The sequence below is a fragment of the Lissotriton helveticus genome, chromosome 9, assembly GCF_964261635.1.
Source record: "Lissotriton helveticus chromosome 9, aLisHel1.1, whole genome shotgun sequence".
NCBI lineage: Eukaryota > Metazoa > Chordata > Amphibia > Caudata > Salamandridae > Lissotriton > Lissotriton helveticus.
Genome location: NC_136070.1, coordinates 836,662,218 through 836,681,304, shown reverse-complemented (window position 1 = coordinate 836,681,304; position 19,087 = coordinate 836,662,218). Strand labels below are relative to the sequence as shown.

Sequence of the window (19,087 nt, the reverse complement as noted above, 5' to 3'; positions counted from 1 at the left end):
AGGGCTGCAGGATCATGCAATACAGTGAGTGTGTTATTTGTGCAGGTGCAGCGGTTTATTATTCAGCCCTCCATGGAACATATACAGATAAACATTCACACACAAATTAAAACAATAGGGATACAGTTTTAATTAGCAAATGCTGTTGTAGCTTGACTTCTGAAATGAGACAATAAAGAATCAAATACCTAGTAAACAGAGAGCATTTCATTATAGCATGAGCCATTTAAACTCAGGCTTACATTAACTATGATCAACCTTAACGTGATATATATAAAATGGTATATAGTCGTTGTATACGAGTATTGCACATGAGGCGGGCCTACGTGTGGTTAAGTATTTTTTAGATACAAAGTCGTGTGAATTCTACAGTCACAACAAAATGATATGTGATTTAACCGCATGCTGTCTGAATAGTAATTTTTTCCTGTTCCATAAAGAACATTGGAAACAGGTGAGAGGTGTAGCAATGGGATCCTGTTTCTCCCCCAGCTATGCGTGTTTACACGTAGGCTGCTAGGAGAAACAGGTCCTAAAGAACACCCATAATAGACACAAGGTAAAATATTGGCTCCGCTTTATAGATGATATTTTTGCAATCTGGGACGGAGATGTGGAAAGTGCCAAAGAGTGTGTAAATGAATTAAATGACAATACATGCAATTTGCATTTTACATCCAATATTAGGGAAACAACAGTGGAATACTTGGATGTACGTGTTACAGTTTCTGACAACTTATTAGCAACTACCCTTTTCAGAAAGGAAACTGCTGGCAACAGTATACTGCATGCCAGCAGTAACCATCCCCGGCATTTAATAGAAAGCATTCTACTGGGTGAATTGTTAAGATTAAAACAAATTTGCAGTTCCCCGCAAGACTTTGATAGCTGTGCCAAAGAAATGATGGCTAGATTAAAAAACAGAGGGTATTCTGATAATACTCTCTCTAGAGCCATGGCAAGGGTTGGGGAGCGATCACATGACTCATTGTTAAGTTTATATATATATATATTTTTTCTTTACATTGTGTCACCACCGATGTCACTGTTGACAATCCTGTGAAATCACTTTCAGCACTGTCATCAGATGCTAATTAGTTGTCTCTCCTAAGATTATTTAGAATTTGAGAGCTTTGAGGCTGAAGGAGCCTGTGTCCACCTGCTCAGTTCAATCAAATGTTGAATCTCTGATGGTTCTATTTAGCAGCATGAATGCGTAGAGGGAAGAAAAGGTCATAAATCACTTGAAATACAATGTAACATAAACGGTTACATAAGAACCCAAATCGCCAACCGAATGAAGGTTAGTCAGTTTTATTACAAATTCAAAAATAGTTGGACATACGAAAATCTTAAAAGAGAGCATAGAAATACAAGGGGAAAAAAGGAAGCCGAGCCTCCTGAGAAGGTTCACCCGATGGAACATGAAAAGAAGAAGAAGTTCAATGACGAATATGTATGAGATGAGGAAACAAAAGTTCAAGCCTCCTTGCATCGCCACTTCTTCTGTATACAGCATTTGATTCTAACTGCCCCAACTCTAACTCTAAAGTGGCATCCCTAAGTAAAGGAATAAGTAAAAGGCCTTAGAGAGGAAAAGGTGTCAGTGGGCAAAGCCTTCCTAAGAATTCACTTTGCCATAGGATGGGTCTGGGGCAAGGAGCCACAAGCAGGGAGAGAAAGCACAGCAGCACGTAGGTGCCCTCTTTCAAGAGGTGAAGCAGGATTTGGGCCAGGTATCCCTATCTACAAGGGATCATATACAGAAAATTGCTTTTACTGAATGTCCCATAATGCTTTTCTCTCTGCCACAAACTTTTCCATGACGTCAACACCCTTCACCAGCCTTCTCCACACACACGCTCTTCTGCAGTAGCTCGTCCTTGATCTTCTCTCCTTCTCCCGTGTGAAAACACCTCTCTCCACCTTATCACCTGCGTCCAGGCTAACTGTAACTCCTTCAGTCCCGCAACTCGTTCTAATGAAACTATACCCCTACTCTTCTCTAGTAAACGTTGTCTACCTGCGAAGCAAATGTGAGACAGAACCATTCTACGAATTTCACATAACAGTTTGAACATTAATTTCAGAAACAAAGACACTCAAAGTGTATTACAAATCGGGGCCTACGAGTTAAGCTAAATTAATAAATTCACCATACAATGTAAGCTAGCAAATACTTCAGCTGTTAACATTTGATAGGAGCAGTTCCTCTAACTAAATTAATAAACATCTTGTATCTAAGTAAGCATTCATCATCATTAACACATCATTGAATCACATTTACTAGTGAGACCTAAGAACAAGTTACAATGGTCAGTACATGTTTTTAGTAAAAATTACAGACCCTTAAATTGGATTACATTAACTTTCAAAGGAACAAGTTAGCTGATTCACATTTGCTCTAACATCTAATTCTCTCATAACATTGAATAATATGTGAATGCGTTCTACAAACAGTTACATTGCACATCTAACAGGTACCCCATATAGGATACAAATACTCCACTCTATCAAGGCTAGCTTTTTTGCTTTTTGCTTTGCAGTTGAAATCCTTGGGCCCGATTTACAGAACTAACAAGACAAAATATTAAATGTACTACCGTTTTGGTATTCACAGAAGGCACTTACTCATTTTGGTATTCACAGAAGGCACTTACTCATTTCGGTATTCGCAGAAGTTAGGAGTCCTAACTTTAGGACTCCTAAATGGCTTCTGTGAAGGATTTTTCTCAGTTTAGGAGCAGTAAAGTTAGGATTCCAAACTTTAGGACTCCAAAATGCCTTCTGTGAATACCGAAAGTCTTAAAGTTAGGATTTTTCTCAGTTTAGGAGTAGTAAAGTTAGGACTTCTAACTTTAGGACTCCTAAACTGAGAAAAATCCTAACTTTAAGACTTTCGGTATTCACAGAAGGCATTTAGGAGTCCTAAAGTTAGGACTCCTAACTTCTGTGAATACCGAAATGAGTAAGTGCCTTCTGTGAATACCAACATGAGTAAGTGCCTTCTGTGAATACCAAAATGGTAGTAAGTTTAGGATTTTGTCTTAAGTTAGTTCTGTGGATCGGGCTCAACCCCTCTACAAAGAATAAGGTATTGGAGTTTTCCTTGATGATTCATGAGGACAAGTGCTTGAAATGTAAATATTTAAGTAAAGGTACTTGCTATCTCAAAGTACCTGTTTGCTACTGGAAGCTCCATACTCTACCATTGAATGTCTGGTAGCAGTTGTGTGATGGCCAGCTTGAGGAAGTGAATATGTAAAAATACATTCCAAAAATCTCTTATTACAAATCCATTTGAATTCGAGTGCACCATTGACTTTTAAAAACTAAGTACAGCACTGAACGGCTGCCCTGAAACATCAGAAGAATAGTATTAGGGCAGGCAAAGAAAAGACATGACGAATCAGAATATGGTTTGAAAGCTATAAAAAAAAGTAAAAATCGATTAAAAAGGATCAATTGCACCGTGTCTGAAAGCCTGACTGGTGATATTGCGATAAACTAATTGGAAAAGTAAGAAACTCACATGGATGTTTTTCTTTTAACCTGATAATGAAATAACAGTAAATGATGATGACTGTGAACTTGCCGCTCCACATCCTCCATTTCCGGAAGAAGCAAGATGTGTTTATTGTTTATGTGAGGAGTTGCAGTGCAATATATACGAAGTGTAATGATTCGCATTGTGCAGGACCCTATTTTGTCCACTAGGTGGCACCTCACTGTCTTTCAATGAGGATTGGCCTGCCCAGGAGGCCTCTCTTGAAGCTGAGCCTGTCTTCTGTCGTTCGCTGCTTCACTAGTGTTTTGGAATGAAGGGGCCTGCTGGATTAAGGGCATCAGTGACACAGGAAGGAATGCAGGGACACGAGAAGGCCCTTCTGGCAGAAAGGACAATGTAGGTGCCGCTTGGTAGAGACATCTTTATGGTTCCACCCACAGTCATGGCAGATTACCTCGTTTTTTAATTGACGTCACTCACTTCAATGTAATGTAGACGTGCTACCTAACCTTTGGGGGGGAAACTTACATTATCATTTGGTCTGCAGTAAGGGTAACCGAATAGGGTTAGCAACAGGCCAGTACCGATACGACCAGTAGTTTTATGTGAAAGCTTGAAGGAAAATTAGAAAAATAACCTGTATTGCCTTAATTTTTCCCTTTCAAATATACACCTTAAACACCAAATTCAATAAGAAATCTCTCCAGATGTGTTTTACAGATTTCTAAACCAATCCTAAATAGATGTTAAATAAAACAGAGGCAGGTTTGCTCCTAAAAAAAAAGTGTATTTTACAAAACATAATATTCAAAACGAGCTCTGGACCTTACACAATCTTTACATGTAAGGTAATGGAGGACAATGTGGCAGTCCTACCGGTGTACTATAGTGTTAGTAAGTCTGCACATACCTTACGGCTGTTACATGTGACAGCAACGTTATCCCTCAGTTCCTATAGGCTCAGACATCTGAACCCAAACTATTCCTCCGGAGATTCACAGCTCTCATAGGCTCTTATGTTGGACAGCAAATATGCTGTTCCTTATACAGAAACCTTGCATCTTATGGGCCCAGAGAGATGACCTATCTAGAAAGTTAGAACGATTTTTCTGACCAAGGACTCGGACTGCTATATGTAAGGTGATAGACAGGGCCACTGGAATTATGCAAAAGGGGTAGAACCACATTAGGCAGCAAGACTGACTATATTATGCGGCAAGAAAAGGTAAATTGACAGTTTTATTACATGATTGTGTCTTTTTTAAGCATGTTAACTGTCTGGGGAAAGGTTCCACCTGCTTAGTAATAGCTTAAAGCTCAAATACAGCAATAGACAATTGATAGGTGAGCAGTCAACTTTTGCGAAAGGGCTTCCATTGTGAGTAAGATGTGTAGCTGCTTTTTCAGTAACACTTGATCCATTTGAGGTAGAAACAAATTATTTTTTAGGTAAAATCTGGAAATATGCAGCATAAGATGGATTATGTGGCAAATGCGGCAAATCCATAATTATGCGGAAAACGCAATTCCTGCCCAATTGCACAATTCCAGTGGCCTTGGTTATAGAAATATTAAAGAGTCTTTTCTCTGATTTTGAAGGTTTTCTCTGGTTGCAGTGATCTTACAGCCTTTGACAGCAGAGACAACCTTTGGGCTATTGTTATTCTATAAATTCAAGGTTCTAACAGAAAAGTAATACCTCAGGTTACACAGAGTTTACAGTCTTAGGTCTGTAATAGGGTGCTATTGTTCAAGCTACAAAAAGCTTACAGGTGCAGGTTTCTGATTGCAAAGCCTTTATTCAGCTTCTGAGAGCAAATCTAATCCCTTGCTTGGATTATACTGATTCTATTGGATCTAGTCCCTAACAACAGGACTATTCCACATACTCCATTAAACGTACAGGAGCGGTCTATCACAGCGACATCATCAGCTATGTTACACAGATTTTAAAGTCATATGCATTGCCAGCTAATATAACAATCAATAGGGGTCTCTAGTTGGCAGGTTGTTACCCTATCCAAGTAAGGACCATTCTTCCTAGTCAGGATAAGGGAGTTACACTCCTAAAATAACCCCTGCTCACCCCCTTGGTAGATTGGCATGAGCAGTCAGGCTTATCTCAGAGGCAGTGTGTAAAGCATTTGCACATAACCAGCAGTAATACAGTGAAAACACTACAAAAGGACACCACATCAGTTTAAGAACAATAGCCAATAATTATCTGTGCAAAACAAGACCAAAATGATAAAAATCCAACATACAGCTATTTAAAATACTCATAAAGCAAAAATAGACTTTAGAAACTGTCCCTTGAAGTAAATACCTCCGTACGGAGCAATTATTGTGTTGTGAACCAACAAATCCAACAGTTCTGGCTGACTGCGGCGTTGCAGGCCAGCTACGGTGTCGGGAAGATCCACAAAACAATACTTTTAGAAATGCAGGACATGTGGGACCTCACGGTGAGCTCCGAAGAGCCGGCGTCGGCAGGTGTCGGTTCCGTAGGTTGGTGCTGGAGTCGTCGGACCCCTTGAAGTCACACACGTTGCAGGTCGAACTCTTTTCGTTTGAAGTCAGAGGCGCCAGGGCCGAGGTGCCCTCAAGTTCCGGTGCAGGCTGCCGCTCGTTGACGGCGTCCTGCAGTGTCGGTGAGACCAGGGCTGCGGTGCGAAGTGGGGCAGTGCCTGTTGCGGTGCTCGGAGGTGCAGGCAGTGGCATCATTGTTGTTGAAGATCTGTCATTAGCTTACCAGCTGGAGTCGATGGCGCAGATGTCGGTGAGCCACGGCTGCGGTGTGGGATGTGGCAGTGTGTCTTGTAATCTACGAGCTGTGTCCCCAAACCACAGTGCAGGCAGTCGAGTCGATGTCAGCATGGAGTGTCGTTGCTGGTGAGACCAGCGCTCTGATGCAAAGCGGGATGGTGTTCCTTGTTCTCCACTAGAGGTATCCACTGGTCACGGTGCAGGCAGCGGCATCGGTGACAATGATGCGTTGTCATTGGTGATACCAGGGCAGCGGTGTGAAGCGAGGTGGTGCAGAGTGTGGTGTCCACAGGCCACGGTGTAAGCAGCGGCTCGGTGGTGGCGTTGAACGGTGTTGTCGGTGAGACCAGTATTGCGGTGGGAATTGCGCCGGTGCCCTCTGTGGTGTCTTAGGGTCACAGAGCCGGCAGAGGTGTCGTTGACGGCGCCAGCTTGCTTTTTCTTCTGTTGCAGCACAAAATACACAGTTCCCAGTACTAGTAGCAGATGAACTTGAAGTCTTTATTGTACCTGAGACTTCTTGAACAGGGGGCAAGCTCTTCCTCAAGCACTTGGAGAAATTCAGGGAAAACAGATGCAGAAAGTCCAGTCGAGTCCTTTAACTGCCCAAGACAGAATCAGCCACTGCAGGCTAACACAGCAAAGCACACAGCAAAGAACACAGCAAAGTGGTAGTCTCTCCTCACATCTTGTCCATTTATTCTTCTTGGCAGGTTTCTTATTCCAAAAGAGTTCTAAAGTTCTGGGGTCAGGATCCCAATATAGATACCAAATTTCCCTTTGAAGTTGGCACCAAGTTCCACTGGCATACATAAACCGGTTATGCCTGGCTTAGGCCAGGTTCACTCCAGGAGGGGGAGACAGCTTTGTGGAATCTGAATGCAGCAAGGTCTATTCAGCCTGGATATGAGTCACCCAAGGAAAGGCAAGGCACACCCCAACCCCCACTTGTGTCTGTCTAGTGTGAATGCATATCCCTATTCCTGTTGCTCTGAACCTAGACAGTGAATACACAAATGGAAGAAGCACATATGATCAGGGTTCGAAAAATCATAAAAATGTTACTAGACCTGTAGGTCTAGTAACTTGAATAATCTACTCGACCTAACGGTAATGTACTTGACCCATTAACTGGTCTCAAATTGTGCGTTCCTAGATAAATATTTTGTCCTATGGAGCTGCCTTTTTCTTCATTATCACATAAGAGAGCACCTTCAAATATGCAAGTTCACTATTTCTGCTGTGCAAAAAAACCTTTTAATTTACTAGACTAATTGTTTATTCCATATATAACAAGAATCAAGCCCTTATATAGAGTACACATGATCCCTGGCTTGCCTCTTAGTTCACTAATAGCATTGTCATCGGGCAGGAGCAGTTATAATTCCCAGTGGTAGTGCACTGTCATTTACAGATAGCATATTTTCAATTAAAATGTCCACAAAACATTCCCCTAACATGCAGTTTTACTGATAATAGCGCATAAACAATGTCTGGAAATTGGGTTTCAGCAAAAATATTTCAAATGTGCACATCACCAAGTAAAGTGTTCTAATTTGTTTTGATCGTATAAACACTTTTTTTTCGCTACAGAATTACAAAAATGTGTCTTAGGAACTAGTGAAATATATTTGAAATGATTGAACAGTTCCCTTAGCTATTTCAGTGTTATGTTAGAAAAATGCCTGACATCTTACAATCTTTTATTTCACATGCTTTGCACAATTCAGTTGTCAGACAGTTCACTTTGTGAAATCCTCTATCTTCAGTCACAGAAAGAAAAATAAATGCAGGAAGACAGACTGACTTTTGACCTCTGTTTCTGAAAGCCAGCAAATGTGACAAGATACCAATATTTAAAGGCATCTTTATTGCTTTTTCACTTTCTGAGCAATAAATATGCCTTTAAATCTTGTTATCTGTCACTTTTGCTCTGCTTTCAGAGACAAAATTCAAACATTAGTTTGTCTTCCTACATGTACTTTTTGTCCTGTTACTGAATTGATTTTCAGCTCCCCAGAAAGGGTGAGTAGTCCCTAAAAATAGCTTCTCCTGGTTAAATCTTGTTCGACAATGCAAGAGGATTTTTTGAGCCCTCGGGACGGTTCAGCAAGAAAATGCCCACTTTCTAAAAGTGGATTTTCAAACACACAACATAAAAATCATCTTCAATAAAAGATGTATTTTTAAATGCTAAATTCATGAAGCCTGAACTCCATTTCTCTAGCTAGCCAATGGAAAGTTATGCTTGTAAGATGTTGCAAAGCAACTCCCATGTTAACCTATAGGGCAGATAGCCTTTCAATTGTGAAAACGAAATTGGCAGCATTTCACTATCAGGACATGTCACACACACCAGTACATGTCCTACCTTTCACATACACTGCACCCTGCCCATGGGAGTACCAGGGGCCTACCTGAGGAGTGTCTTACATGTAAGAAAATGGAAGGTTAAAGCCTGTCAAGTGGATGTACTTGCCACATTGGCAGTAGAAACAGCATGTAGACACTGCAGTGGAAGGTTTTAGAACCCTTTGGAAGGTTGCAGGTGTAGGTGGCACAATCAGTGCTGCATATCCACTAGCACCATTTGGTTTACATGCCCTGGGCACACACAGTGCACTGTACTGGGGACCTATGAGTAAATCAGATCATGGAAACACCAATCCATGAACACAATTTACAGCAGGAGCACTTGCACTTTAGTACTGATCAGCAGTATATAAGTGTGCAGAAGCCCTAAACCACATAAACAAGATCAAGAGTACCACAAAAACCAGGAGGTCAGAAGCAAAAAGACAGGGGAAACACGCCAAAAGATGCCAGGTCAAACAAGCTTACACTTCTGAAAGCATCAGGATACAGAGCTGTTATGGGCACATAGATTGGACAACATAGCTGTGTCCCAGCTTACATAGATGTAATAGGATCAGGCTTGCCAAAGTATAGCTATCCTTCAGGTTATTTAGCTCTTAACCTCTTAAGAGTGCTTGACACACCATTCACGTGAGGATGTTGTTTCTGATAGTGAAGCTTTTCACTGGTTGCAGAGATCTTACAGGCTAAAAAGCCTTTGGCAGCATAGACAACCTTCAGGCTATTGTTATTTTACGAGTTCAAGCTACTTATAGGAAAGTTATACCTCAGATTACACAGATTTTATAGGCTCAGCTCTGTAATAGGGTGCTATCTCTAAAGCTACAAACATCTTTGTAGTGCACTTGATGTCAACAGTTCGTCAAGCACTCTGAAAAGAAAATGTTCTTTTTAAAAGCAATGTTGGGACGCAAAGGAAGAGCTTCCCTTGTCTCCAAAGATTTTGTTTTTTCAACTAGTGTGACACACAGCGTGCTGAGGTCATACTGAAAGTGAGCTCCTTTTTCGCCTTATGGCACTGACTGGTTTCACTTTGATCTGTGCTCATGGAGACATAACTCTGCTCTTGAGCACCGATCCAAACAGTAGAGGTACCTCTGCCAAGTGGATCTCTGCTTGGGAGCGATCCCCAACCACGATGTCGGCTACAAGACACCAGGGATACTTTTGAAGGGGATGGATTGCAGCCCCCACATGGTAAGGGCACGGGCTCCACCATCAAACTAAATGACCCTGGTGGGGAAATGAGGGGGGTCACCCCAGTGCTCCATAAGGGGGGCAGAAAGCTCATTAACCACCTGGCATATATATATTTTCAAGAAGCAACGGAGTGGCCCTGTCAGGGGTGTCCAGCCCTGACTCCAAGCCAGTCCTACCGCAAGTGTGTTGTCGCAAGGATTCTGCTTCTACACAGAACTGTGCACAGAGACCCAGGACCTCAGTGAATTGTGGTGTACCAAAAAACTCACCTTAGTACCTAGAAACCCTAATCAGCTAGCATCAGTGTCACATTAGCTCTTTGTCCTATAGCAAAGGAACCAATGATTAGACAACCCAGAACATGCGACTTAGATTAAACTCAGGAATGGTGGGAAGCAAGAACACTCTTTCGTTATACTCTCATACCAGTCCACAACAGGAGTAAAAAAGAGATACGGGAAGGGCTAAAATATTTATTTTAACAACGTGCCCTTAGATGCAGTATCTTTGCTAACATAAGCAGACATATGATTAGAAATATTATGATCAGCATTGCTACAATTCCATAAAACACAAAAGGAGAACTCCTATTACAATGATGGTGAAAATAAGTACTATATCGCTTAGTTAATCACCCTCCCTAGCTAGGAACTATGTTTTATAAACTAAAGAAGGTATCTTAAGCTTGTTTGGGGGACCCCCATACCACTAAGATCAGCAGGGATGAATCACATCAGGATCTGCAAAAGCTCTTTCTCTCTGGAAAAGGAAATCTTCCAAGTGTCTGAAATCATGCCTACAGTGTGATAATAAAGGCGCCAGGATCGCGTTGGCTTGCAGCTGCATATATGTTATGGCTAGAACGTTAGCCGATCAGCCCGGACAACAGCTACCTTGTTATGATAACCTTGAAGGCTTTGGTACTAAGTGTGCAGACTAGAGTCACGATGTAAGTCTAGGGATGCTGAAAACAGTCTCATGTGAAGCATTTCACGCAGCCTAACTTACAACAACAGTTATATGCAGTGTCTTGTGCAAAAGCAGAAAAAAGGAAAAATGGCGTTAAAACTTCTAATAAGACTATGCTAACTTATCAGTGTGAATAACAAGGCCCAGCCCACACTACAGTGTCAAAAGCCCACTAGACACAAGGACTATTATTTAAATTTAAAAAAAGGTTGAAGCTATCAGTGATAGATGCGATTAGTGATATAATACGTGAGATCATAAGCAGTGCATGGCAGGAGTGCAAGTTATAGTTAGCTCAGTAAACTATTACTGGCAAATTGTGTTTTTTTTTGTTCTTTAAACATTATTTTTGATCTCATTTTAACTCTAAACCATGTTATAATTTTAACCTTTTGTTTTTTCATTTTTTTCCAATAAATTTCAGTTTTTTAACATAAGCTAAGATCTTATTACCTTATCTAACTATAACATCACTTTAACGTTTGTTTTCTTTAGTTAATTTGTGTGTGTTTTTATTATGTAAGCTAAGATCTTGCTACCATACCTAACTATAACATCACCTTTACCTTTGTTTTTTTCAGTACATTTCAGTTTTTTCTAATCATAATCCCTGCTGTGCATGACATTTGGCAGTGCACATTGGGGTGGTGGGGGCTACAGACCCTGGCCAGTCCCCAGAGGTGCCCAACCCCCAAATGTGCCCAATCCCCTGCTGCCTTGGGCCAGGCCTTGCACCCAATCCAATCCACCTGCTCCCAAACCATATTTTCTTGTCTTCTATTTGTTATTGAACATTTTTTTGCAGGGTACCGCAGCACTCCTACTGTATCTGCCACTCAAGCTTTGTCCCCATGGTACTGTGCAAGCTCCCTCAGTGAAGCTTGTACAGTGCCATGAGACTGACGTTTGCGCAGTGACTCCTGCAGGAGTATGCAGAACTTCACAGGAAGTTCCACTGGATTCCTCATGAGTACTGCAGTATCCATGGCCCGACCTTTAAATTAAATTTTGCCCTTAGGTGGTCCTTGTGGGCCTTCTTTTGCCTGCCACCAAAGAAGTCCTGGGGGTCAGCATGTCCTTACCCTGCCCTATTACTTAAAAAGTTTCTAGGATACAGGGGCCAAGTCCCTGAGTACTATAATGGCAGCTGCTAAACAATTTCATCAGTGTTGCTGCCAGCAATCTGGTTCATGCAGTGCCAAAATAGTCAACAAGAGAAAAAGGCTTCATCAGCCAATCAGAAGCCCTGTTTTTAAATTTTCTGTACCGCATGACTCCTGCAGGACTAACTGTCCAGGTATACGTAACTCTGCAACCCCATCATGCTCACCCTGAGGACCTCTTTAAATGTAAATTTCTTGAAACAACAAAACAAATTTACACCAAGCCACAAAAAGTTCTACATTTCTGCCAAATCTGGTGGAATTCTGTTTAGCAGGTTTTTTTGTACGTGAGAGGAAAGTTTCCTCTGGAAATTAACATAGGAAATTATCATTTTGAGAATCCTCTTATTGCTTGTTCCTCATATGATGCATTGTCGCAAAACTTTCCATGAAGGAGTTGAGGTGAATTAACTTTTGTTTTAGATAGTTTTGCCTAGATTTGTCAAACTGCAGCAAAGTTATTAGCAAAACAAAATACACAACCTATGGAAGCTCTGACCTAACTGTAGCTACACAGTGGTGAATGCCATACTCCGTGGAGGCAATGATGCCTTTTACTACTTGTTTAAAATATTTTCCAGAAAAATGAAACAGATGTATATGAACTATCTGCAAATTCATATTTCCTGCAGAAATAAGTGCCATTTTCTTTTATACGGAAAGAAAAGCCAAAGTGTCTCAGTATCATAACCCCCCTTCCTGTTTATCATAAATTAATCAGTAAACACATTCAAATGGTGACAGATTCAGTTTAGGTATCAGTTCCTCCCTGTGGGATATTCCTATAACTCATCCAAAGGCTCCAAATTTTTCCCATTTCTTTGGGCAAGCACCTCTCCTCATATACATATTTTTCAGCCTATATACACATATCCATATTGTCAGTCAAAACTCTTTATTTCGGTAAAATACCATAAAAGAAACAAAGATTCAAGATAAACATCGCCCATGTCAGTAAGGGGACAAGGCAGAACATATGATAAGACTTGGCAATGCAGTTAAAAATGACAATCCATAAAAAGTTAAAATAGCAAACAATAAAAGTTTAAAAACAACAAGTGTCTTGCAATTCAAACTTACATTATAGATTCTTGTCAGCCACGGAAAAGTTGATGTGCAAATTTGACGGGTTCCCTTGTCTAAAGTGCATATGCATTTAATAAAAAGATGGAATCATAAGCAGCGCACAATTATGTAAAAAATCAATTATAAGACCAATCATCACAATGAAAACAATAGGGCAGCAATCAAGGATGTGCGTTAGGCAGGAAGTAAAAAGTTTCTATTTACATCTTGAAAATTAGGCGGCCAGTAAAATGCTTAAAGAGGCGGGGGTTCATAACTGCAATTCTCAGTAATCAGCCTGGGGGGCTGTCTGTCCCCTCCTTTTGATCGCCCAAGAGTGGCCTAAATATTTCGCAGTTGGGCACACGAATAGTTGTGTTACATCAGATTTCACTATGCGCACAGATTCTCTAAAATCTCTGTTGCCAAGTTGCCTGCAAATGAATCAGCCATTTGCTCCTAGGATTTGCATATGCTGTACAGGCAAAGAGGAAATGGACGATGGTTTCGTGCAAGCAGGAACATCCCTTTTGCAGTGCTCTATTGGCCAGCCATGAATTGGTAAATGCATTACCTGGCAGGCTGCCATACCTAAATTGGATATATAGCTTCCTATCAGCCGGCACTGTAATTATGTCAAGGTAGCTTTCAAGAGTGCTGCTGATTTTGAAGTCTCTAAATTCTTCAGTTAATCTACCCTCTGTGCCATCTGTATATGCTTTAAGCTCAACCCAGTCCCAATATAGTGATTTGATCTGTCTTTTATTGTGAGTTGGAGGACAGGCGATGTTACGGCCAGGGTGCCTAAGCTGGACAAGAGGCTTTTAACATATTTTATACAGCCTATTTTATTCGCAGTGTCTAGGGCACAGACTCCTCAAAAGCCGCAGCATAGGATGACAGTTCCAGGGTAGAGACCATTCGCTGCCAGGACAACAAGGCGCGGAGCTTCACTAGGTCACTAATGGATTTAATACCCATGTCAAGCAAACGTGGGCAAAGGGAGGTGCTCTGCGGGAGAGAGGGCAGGTTTCTGAGGAACTTATTCTCCAGGGTTGTCAAGTCACTTGCTCTTTCCATGCCCCACAACTTGGCTCCATAGACAGAACTACTCCCGGCCTTGCAACTATAGAGTTTCAAAACCGGTGCTATTGGCTTGGTGTGCGAGAGGCAGTGCTCCTTGCGCAGACCCCAGTTACCTGTGAAAACTTAAGAAAGGCGTTGTTACAATGGATTCCCATGTAATCGAAGGAGCTCACACTCTCTAGCAGAGTCTTGCCTAGGAACAATTTTCCTTTGAAGGAATTATGAGGGTTCAAAAGCATGAGCTTAGTTTTAGATGTGTTGATTTCAAGCCCCCTCCCATCGCAGAAGAGCTTGAATTGGTTTAAAAGTTTTTGCAAGTCCTTTGGGGTCTTTGAGACGAGAAGAGTATCGTCCACAAACAGAAAGGTGGCAATTCTCTGCTTGGCTAAGGAAGGGGTGTCCGCAGGAGTGGCTGATAAAAGCTCAACAACATTGCTGATGTAAAGTGAGAATAAGGTTGGAGCCAGGACACAACCTTGGCAAACCCCATGCTGTACTTTAATGGGGTTGGTAACCTGGCCCTGGCTGCCCCATCTAACCCTGGCAAAGTTCTCTACATGAAGCCTGACAAGGAGTGTGAGGATAATCAGCGGCATAATCGTATCTCTGAGCACCCGCCATAGTTTGTCCCTGGGAACGAAATCGAAAGCAGATTTCAAGTCTATGAATGCTATGTATAAGCTCCCCGTGCCCAACACAACTACCTTCCAATGAAGCATAAGGATACAAAAGACCTGATTGACTGTGCAGTTTTCCGTCTGAAACCCACCTGGAGGGAAGAGAGGATGTCATTCCCCTCCATCCAATCTGATCGGCAGAAAACTTTCTAGACCCAGCCGATCTGGCTACTTGGTTGGTAATTAGAAGGGTTAGACCTGTCGCCCCTTTTGAAGATGGGAATCAGTTCCACCCCCTTCCAAGAATCTGGGATCCTCTCTCCTCCAGCAATGTCATTAGCCAGGGTCAGAATGTATGTTGCCCAGTTTTCCCTGTCAGAACGGAAGAGGTCTCCTGGGATACCGTCCGGCCCAGGGGCTTTAGCGGGTACAATTGCATCCAGAGAGGTCAATATCTTGTCTCTGGTGAATAGGAGATTGTGTGATAGTTGGTGTGGGACAGGCACTGTTAGATCATTATCAGAATTGTTAAGGGTTGAATACAGGTCTCCAAAATATTCTTGCCACTCATTGGCTGGGATGTTGTTGGCCAGTGGTGGAGACCTTTCGTGGTTGCCCTTCCCCAAAAGTAACCAAAACCTCCTGGCATCTGGGTGCAAGATGGATTCCCCACGTTCTTCCCACTTCCTGTCATCCCATTCCCTCTTAACCTTATGCTGCGCCAATTTGTATCGCCCCCTCAGTTCCCGAATTAACGGGATATCATTTTTCCTTATGACTAGGGATAGCTGTCATTTGAGGGATCTGCACTCCTTTGAGAACCATAGTGTCGTTTGGGTCGATTTTGCCTGGTTAGGGCTGGCCTTGTGTAAGGGAACAATAACATTTCTCGCTAAGTAGTTAAAAAATGTGGACTGCAAAGCACTACAGCTGGTTGGTGTAATTGTGTCGCTTGTCTGGGGGAAAAGCACCCCTAGGTGGATCTTGAGGTTGCCCTTTAAAATACTATGTTTGTGTACATCAGCTAAGATTGTGGGCCATTTGAGCCGGTGTTTGTCATTTGTGGGGGTCACCTCCCTTGTGGCAAGAAGAGCGAGAGCAATCCTTTTCTTTTCGCCCCACGAATGCTCGATTGTCAGGCTAAGGGGATTGTGGTCGCTCTTGCATGTCTGGATTAAAGACATGTCTAATATGATTGTGTGGAGATTTCTTTCTTCCTTTGCAGAATTCAGTGATGTAATAGAATGAAATCACTGAGTAGTTCTGAGAAAGACAGTCAGTTGAAGAAGCTGGAGGTCGCTGTACAACTATGAAGATGTACTCATGAATAAATGCTTTTTTATCCACTAACCACTGCCTGCGTGGTTACTACAATTTTTGGCGACGAGGATCTGCCCCCTGCGCAATACATGAAATTCTATGTAAGGGAGGAGATGTGTGGAGATGTCTTTCTTCTATTGCATAACTCAGTGATGTAATAGAATAACATCACTGAGTAGTTCTGAGAAAGACAGTCAGTTGAAGAAGCTGGAGGTCGCTGTACAACTATGAAGATGTACTCATTAATAAATGCTTTTCTAACCACTGCCTGCGTGGTTACTACAAATAGGCCATAACATACGGTCCAGAAGTAAGTAGTCTGTCGGGCTTGACCCATTTGGCCTGATAAAAGTAATTCCCCCACTTTTGTCGGAAGTTGTCCTTCCATTTGCGGCCCGTAGCCTATGTGCAACCGTTAAGATGGTCAGCTGGAGGGCTGCTTGTGACCACTTCTTTATTGGAGATAATTCCAAAGGTGGGATCCGCATTAACTTCTAGGATATCTTCCCAGTCGAGAGGCTCGAAAGTTACATTAAAGTCGCCTCCCACGATTGAGGGGTACGCAGCCTGTTTTGTGTCCAGTACCCCATCTAAGGCCTCGGTAATCTGCCTGTCTTGGGCTCCTTGCATAGACATTAAAGATGTCTCTGCCCTTGCCCAGTGGGCCTTTGACTCTGACCCAAAGAATATAACAGTTGTTAGTAGAGAGCTCCTCAGAGGCACTATTTAGTGCAATGGTTATCAAAATGAGGAGCCCTCCAGAAGGACGGCCATGTTTAGAAGGGATTGCCGGTTTGTGAAAGGTTACGAAACCTGGAATAAAAATGGGGGTCAGACGCCAGGTTTCCTACAAAATACAGATCTCATTTTGATTAATGAATTCAAGCCAATGCGGGAGATCTAGTTTTTCCCTTATGCCTGCCACATTCCATGAGGATATTTTTATTTTTCTTACATCTAAGGAGGGCGATGAGTGGAGAGTGGTAGATATCATAGCGGGTTTTGCCATGTGGCTGGGCGAATGGGTGCATGCAATCGTATCACCAGCCTGATCGTCATCTCCCAAATATGTGGCAGAATGAACGTGTACAGGCGAGTAGATTCCATAGGCACGGGCTCCTTCTCAACGAGGCAGTCTTCTGGGCCCGTATGCAACAAAGGGAGAATAGCATCTTAGTCAGTATTGGAAGAACACACACATTTCGTTGGGGCTCTAAATCCAGTCAGTCGTTCTGCGAAAGAAGGGAAAATGATGTGTCCCTAGGTGGCGCTGCTATGCTCTTAGGAATAGCCACAAAGGGATAGATGTTCATTTTCAGTTGAATATTGGTAGTCGGTGGAGGGCAAGTTCTGGCTTCTAGAGCAATTAGATTGTGCACTAGATTTTCGCTTGTGAAGGTGAGTTCTACTGCGTCAACAGTGTTGTTATTCAGGACTTATCTTCTTACCCTCAAAATATCGTCCCTAATCACTGATCGACAGCCACTTACATGCCTAATCCAGTGTATGGCTTTGTTATTAAGGGCCTCCCCTGACTCATATTTGTTGTTACAGTCAACTTTAGGGACATTGGTCATGTAGATAGTACACTGGGAGGCATAATGGGGGACTGGATGGGGCCTAAGAAGTGGGGACACCTATGCCTATGGTCAGGTTGAATGGTTCTTGCACTGTGGCGGCCGTGGACCCAGTCACCCTCCTAATATTTCCTTTGGGGCCATCTTGATATTTGTCATGTGAGGGTAGCATATTACGGAGAACCCCTTCATGGAGACCAGGTTTGCAAATCAAAGGTGCAGGGTTAATGACAGGAGTGTTACATAGTGTTTGTGAGATACGGGTGGTGAGCTGGTTAGGTTTTATAAACATGGTTTTACCCGGAAGACCCAAAGGTGGTACTATTTCCATACTGCTACGATCTGTAATTATGAGATATAATTTGGAAATGAGTGTATTTAAAGCCCCTACTGTTTCTTTAAGGGCTATGATTTCCCTCTGAAGTTCGAGATTAGTTGGAGATAATCCAGTGTCCACCACCCTGCAGTCGCCATGGTGACGGGTCATGTTTGCCCCACTAGATGCTATGCCCGCGGGTCCCATTCTCTCCATATGAGTAGGTGTAATTTTATTAACTGGCTTTTCCGCAAGGGGTGGCAATCTATTCCTCAATATAAGATCTGCTGAGATCCCACCTTGGGACTCGCTGTGGTTGCTCTGGGAGCTAGTAGGGGGTGCTTCAATGACTTCAGGAACTTCTATTGGCCTTTTTATACTTGCACTTAAGATACTACCTTAGTCTGGGCTAACAAGGGGTAGGGCAGAGGGGGTAGAAGATTGGGGGACCTTGTGGGAGGGTACAGATGCAGTGAGTAGACCCTCACAATCATTTAATATATATGATCTACTCAATCTAGCACACTTCCCCCGAGTTCCCCATCCCTCTATGACCCGGGACTAATGTTCTGCGGCCGTTTCTTGGTCTTTTTCTTTTGGGCACCTCCTAACCGTCCCTCAATCACTTTCCTTTTTCCCATTTGCACCAGGCTGGTCGCTTAGTACGGTAAGAGCTGTGTGGGACTAGATGGAATCAAGATCAGTCCTAGTACCGTAGTATGGAGAAGATGCCGTAGTCCTGGAACCTTGAGTTAACCGCTTCGCTGCGGTGCAAATTCCGCAGCTGTGCTGGGACATTCCAATCTTGGACGTGGCTCGGACGGCCCCCGGCCGTCGTGCGCATACGCTTACCATGACTCATGATGGGCGGGGGCCGTCATGAGCACGGAAGAGGTTAATAAAGACAGATCGTTGGCCCAGCCCAGCCTCCTCCAGGCTCTGATGAGCGCAGACGGGCCCAGGCTTCACCTGCTGCGGGAGTCCTGGGCCTAATTTATGCGCCTCTGGGCACTCAGGGTTCGCAGGTATGGTGGTGGTTGGAGTCCCCTGGCATCAGCAGTGAGGCAGTAGTGAACGGCTCCACCGCTGCGGGAGCGCTGGGATTAATTTATGCGCTTCCGGAC

The 19,087-nt window shown here is 42.8% G+C and overlaps 1 protein-coding gene across 1 annotated transcript in view; it reads left to right on the top strand.

Moving 5' to 3' along the window:
- Nucleotides 1–3,818: 3,818 nt before the first annotated feature.
- LOC144783297 (putative transcription factor Ovo-like 1) overlaps nt 3,819–19,087 on the top strand; it is a 353,112-nt gene continuing 337,843 nt past the window's right edge. Inside the window, exon 1 of the mRNA XM_078662345.1 lies at nt 3,819–3,904. Coding sequence (XP_078518471.1) covers nt 3,819–3,904 — 86 coding nt within the window. The remainder of the gene's footprint in view (nt 3,905–19,087) is intronic.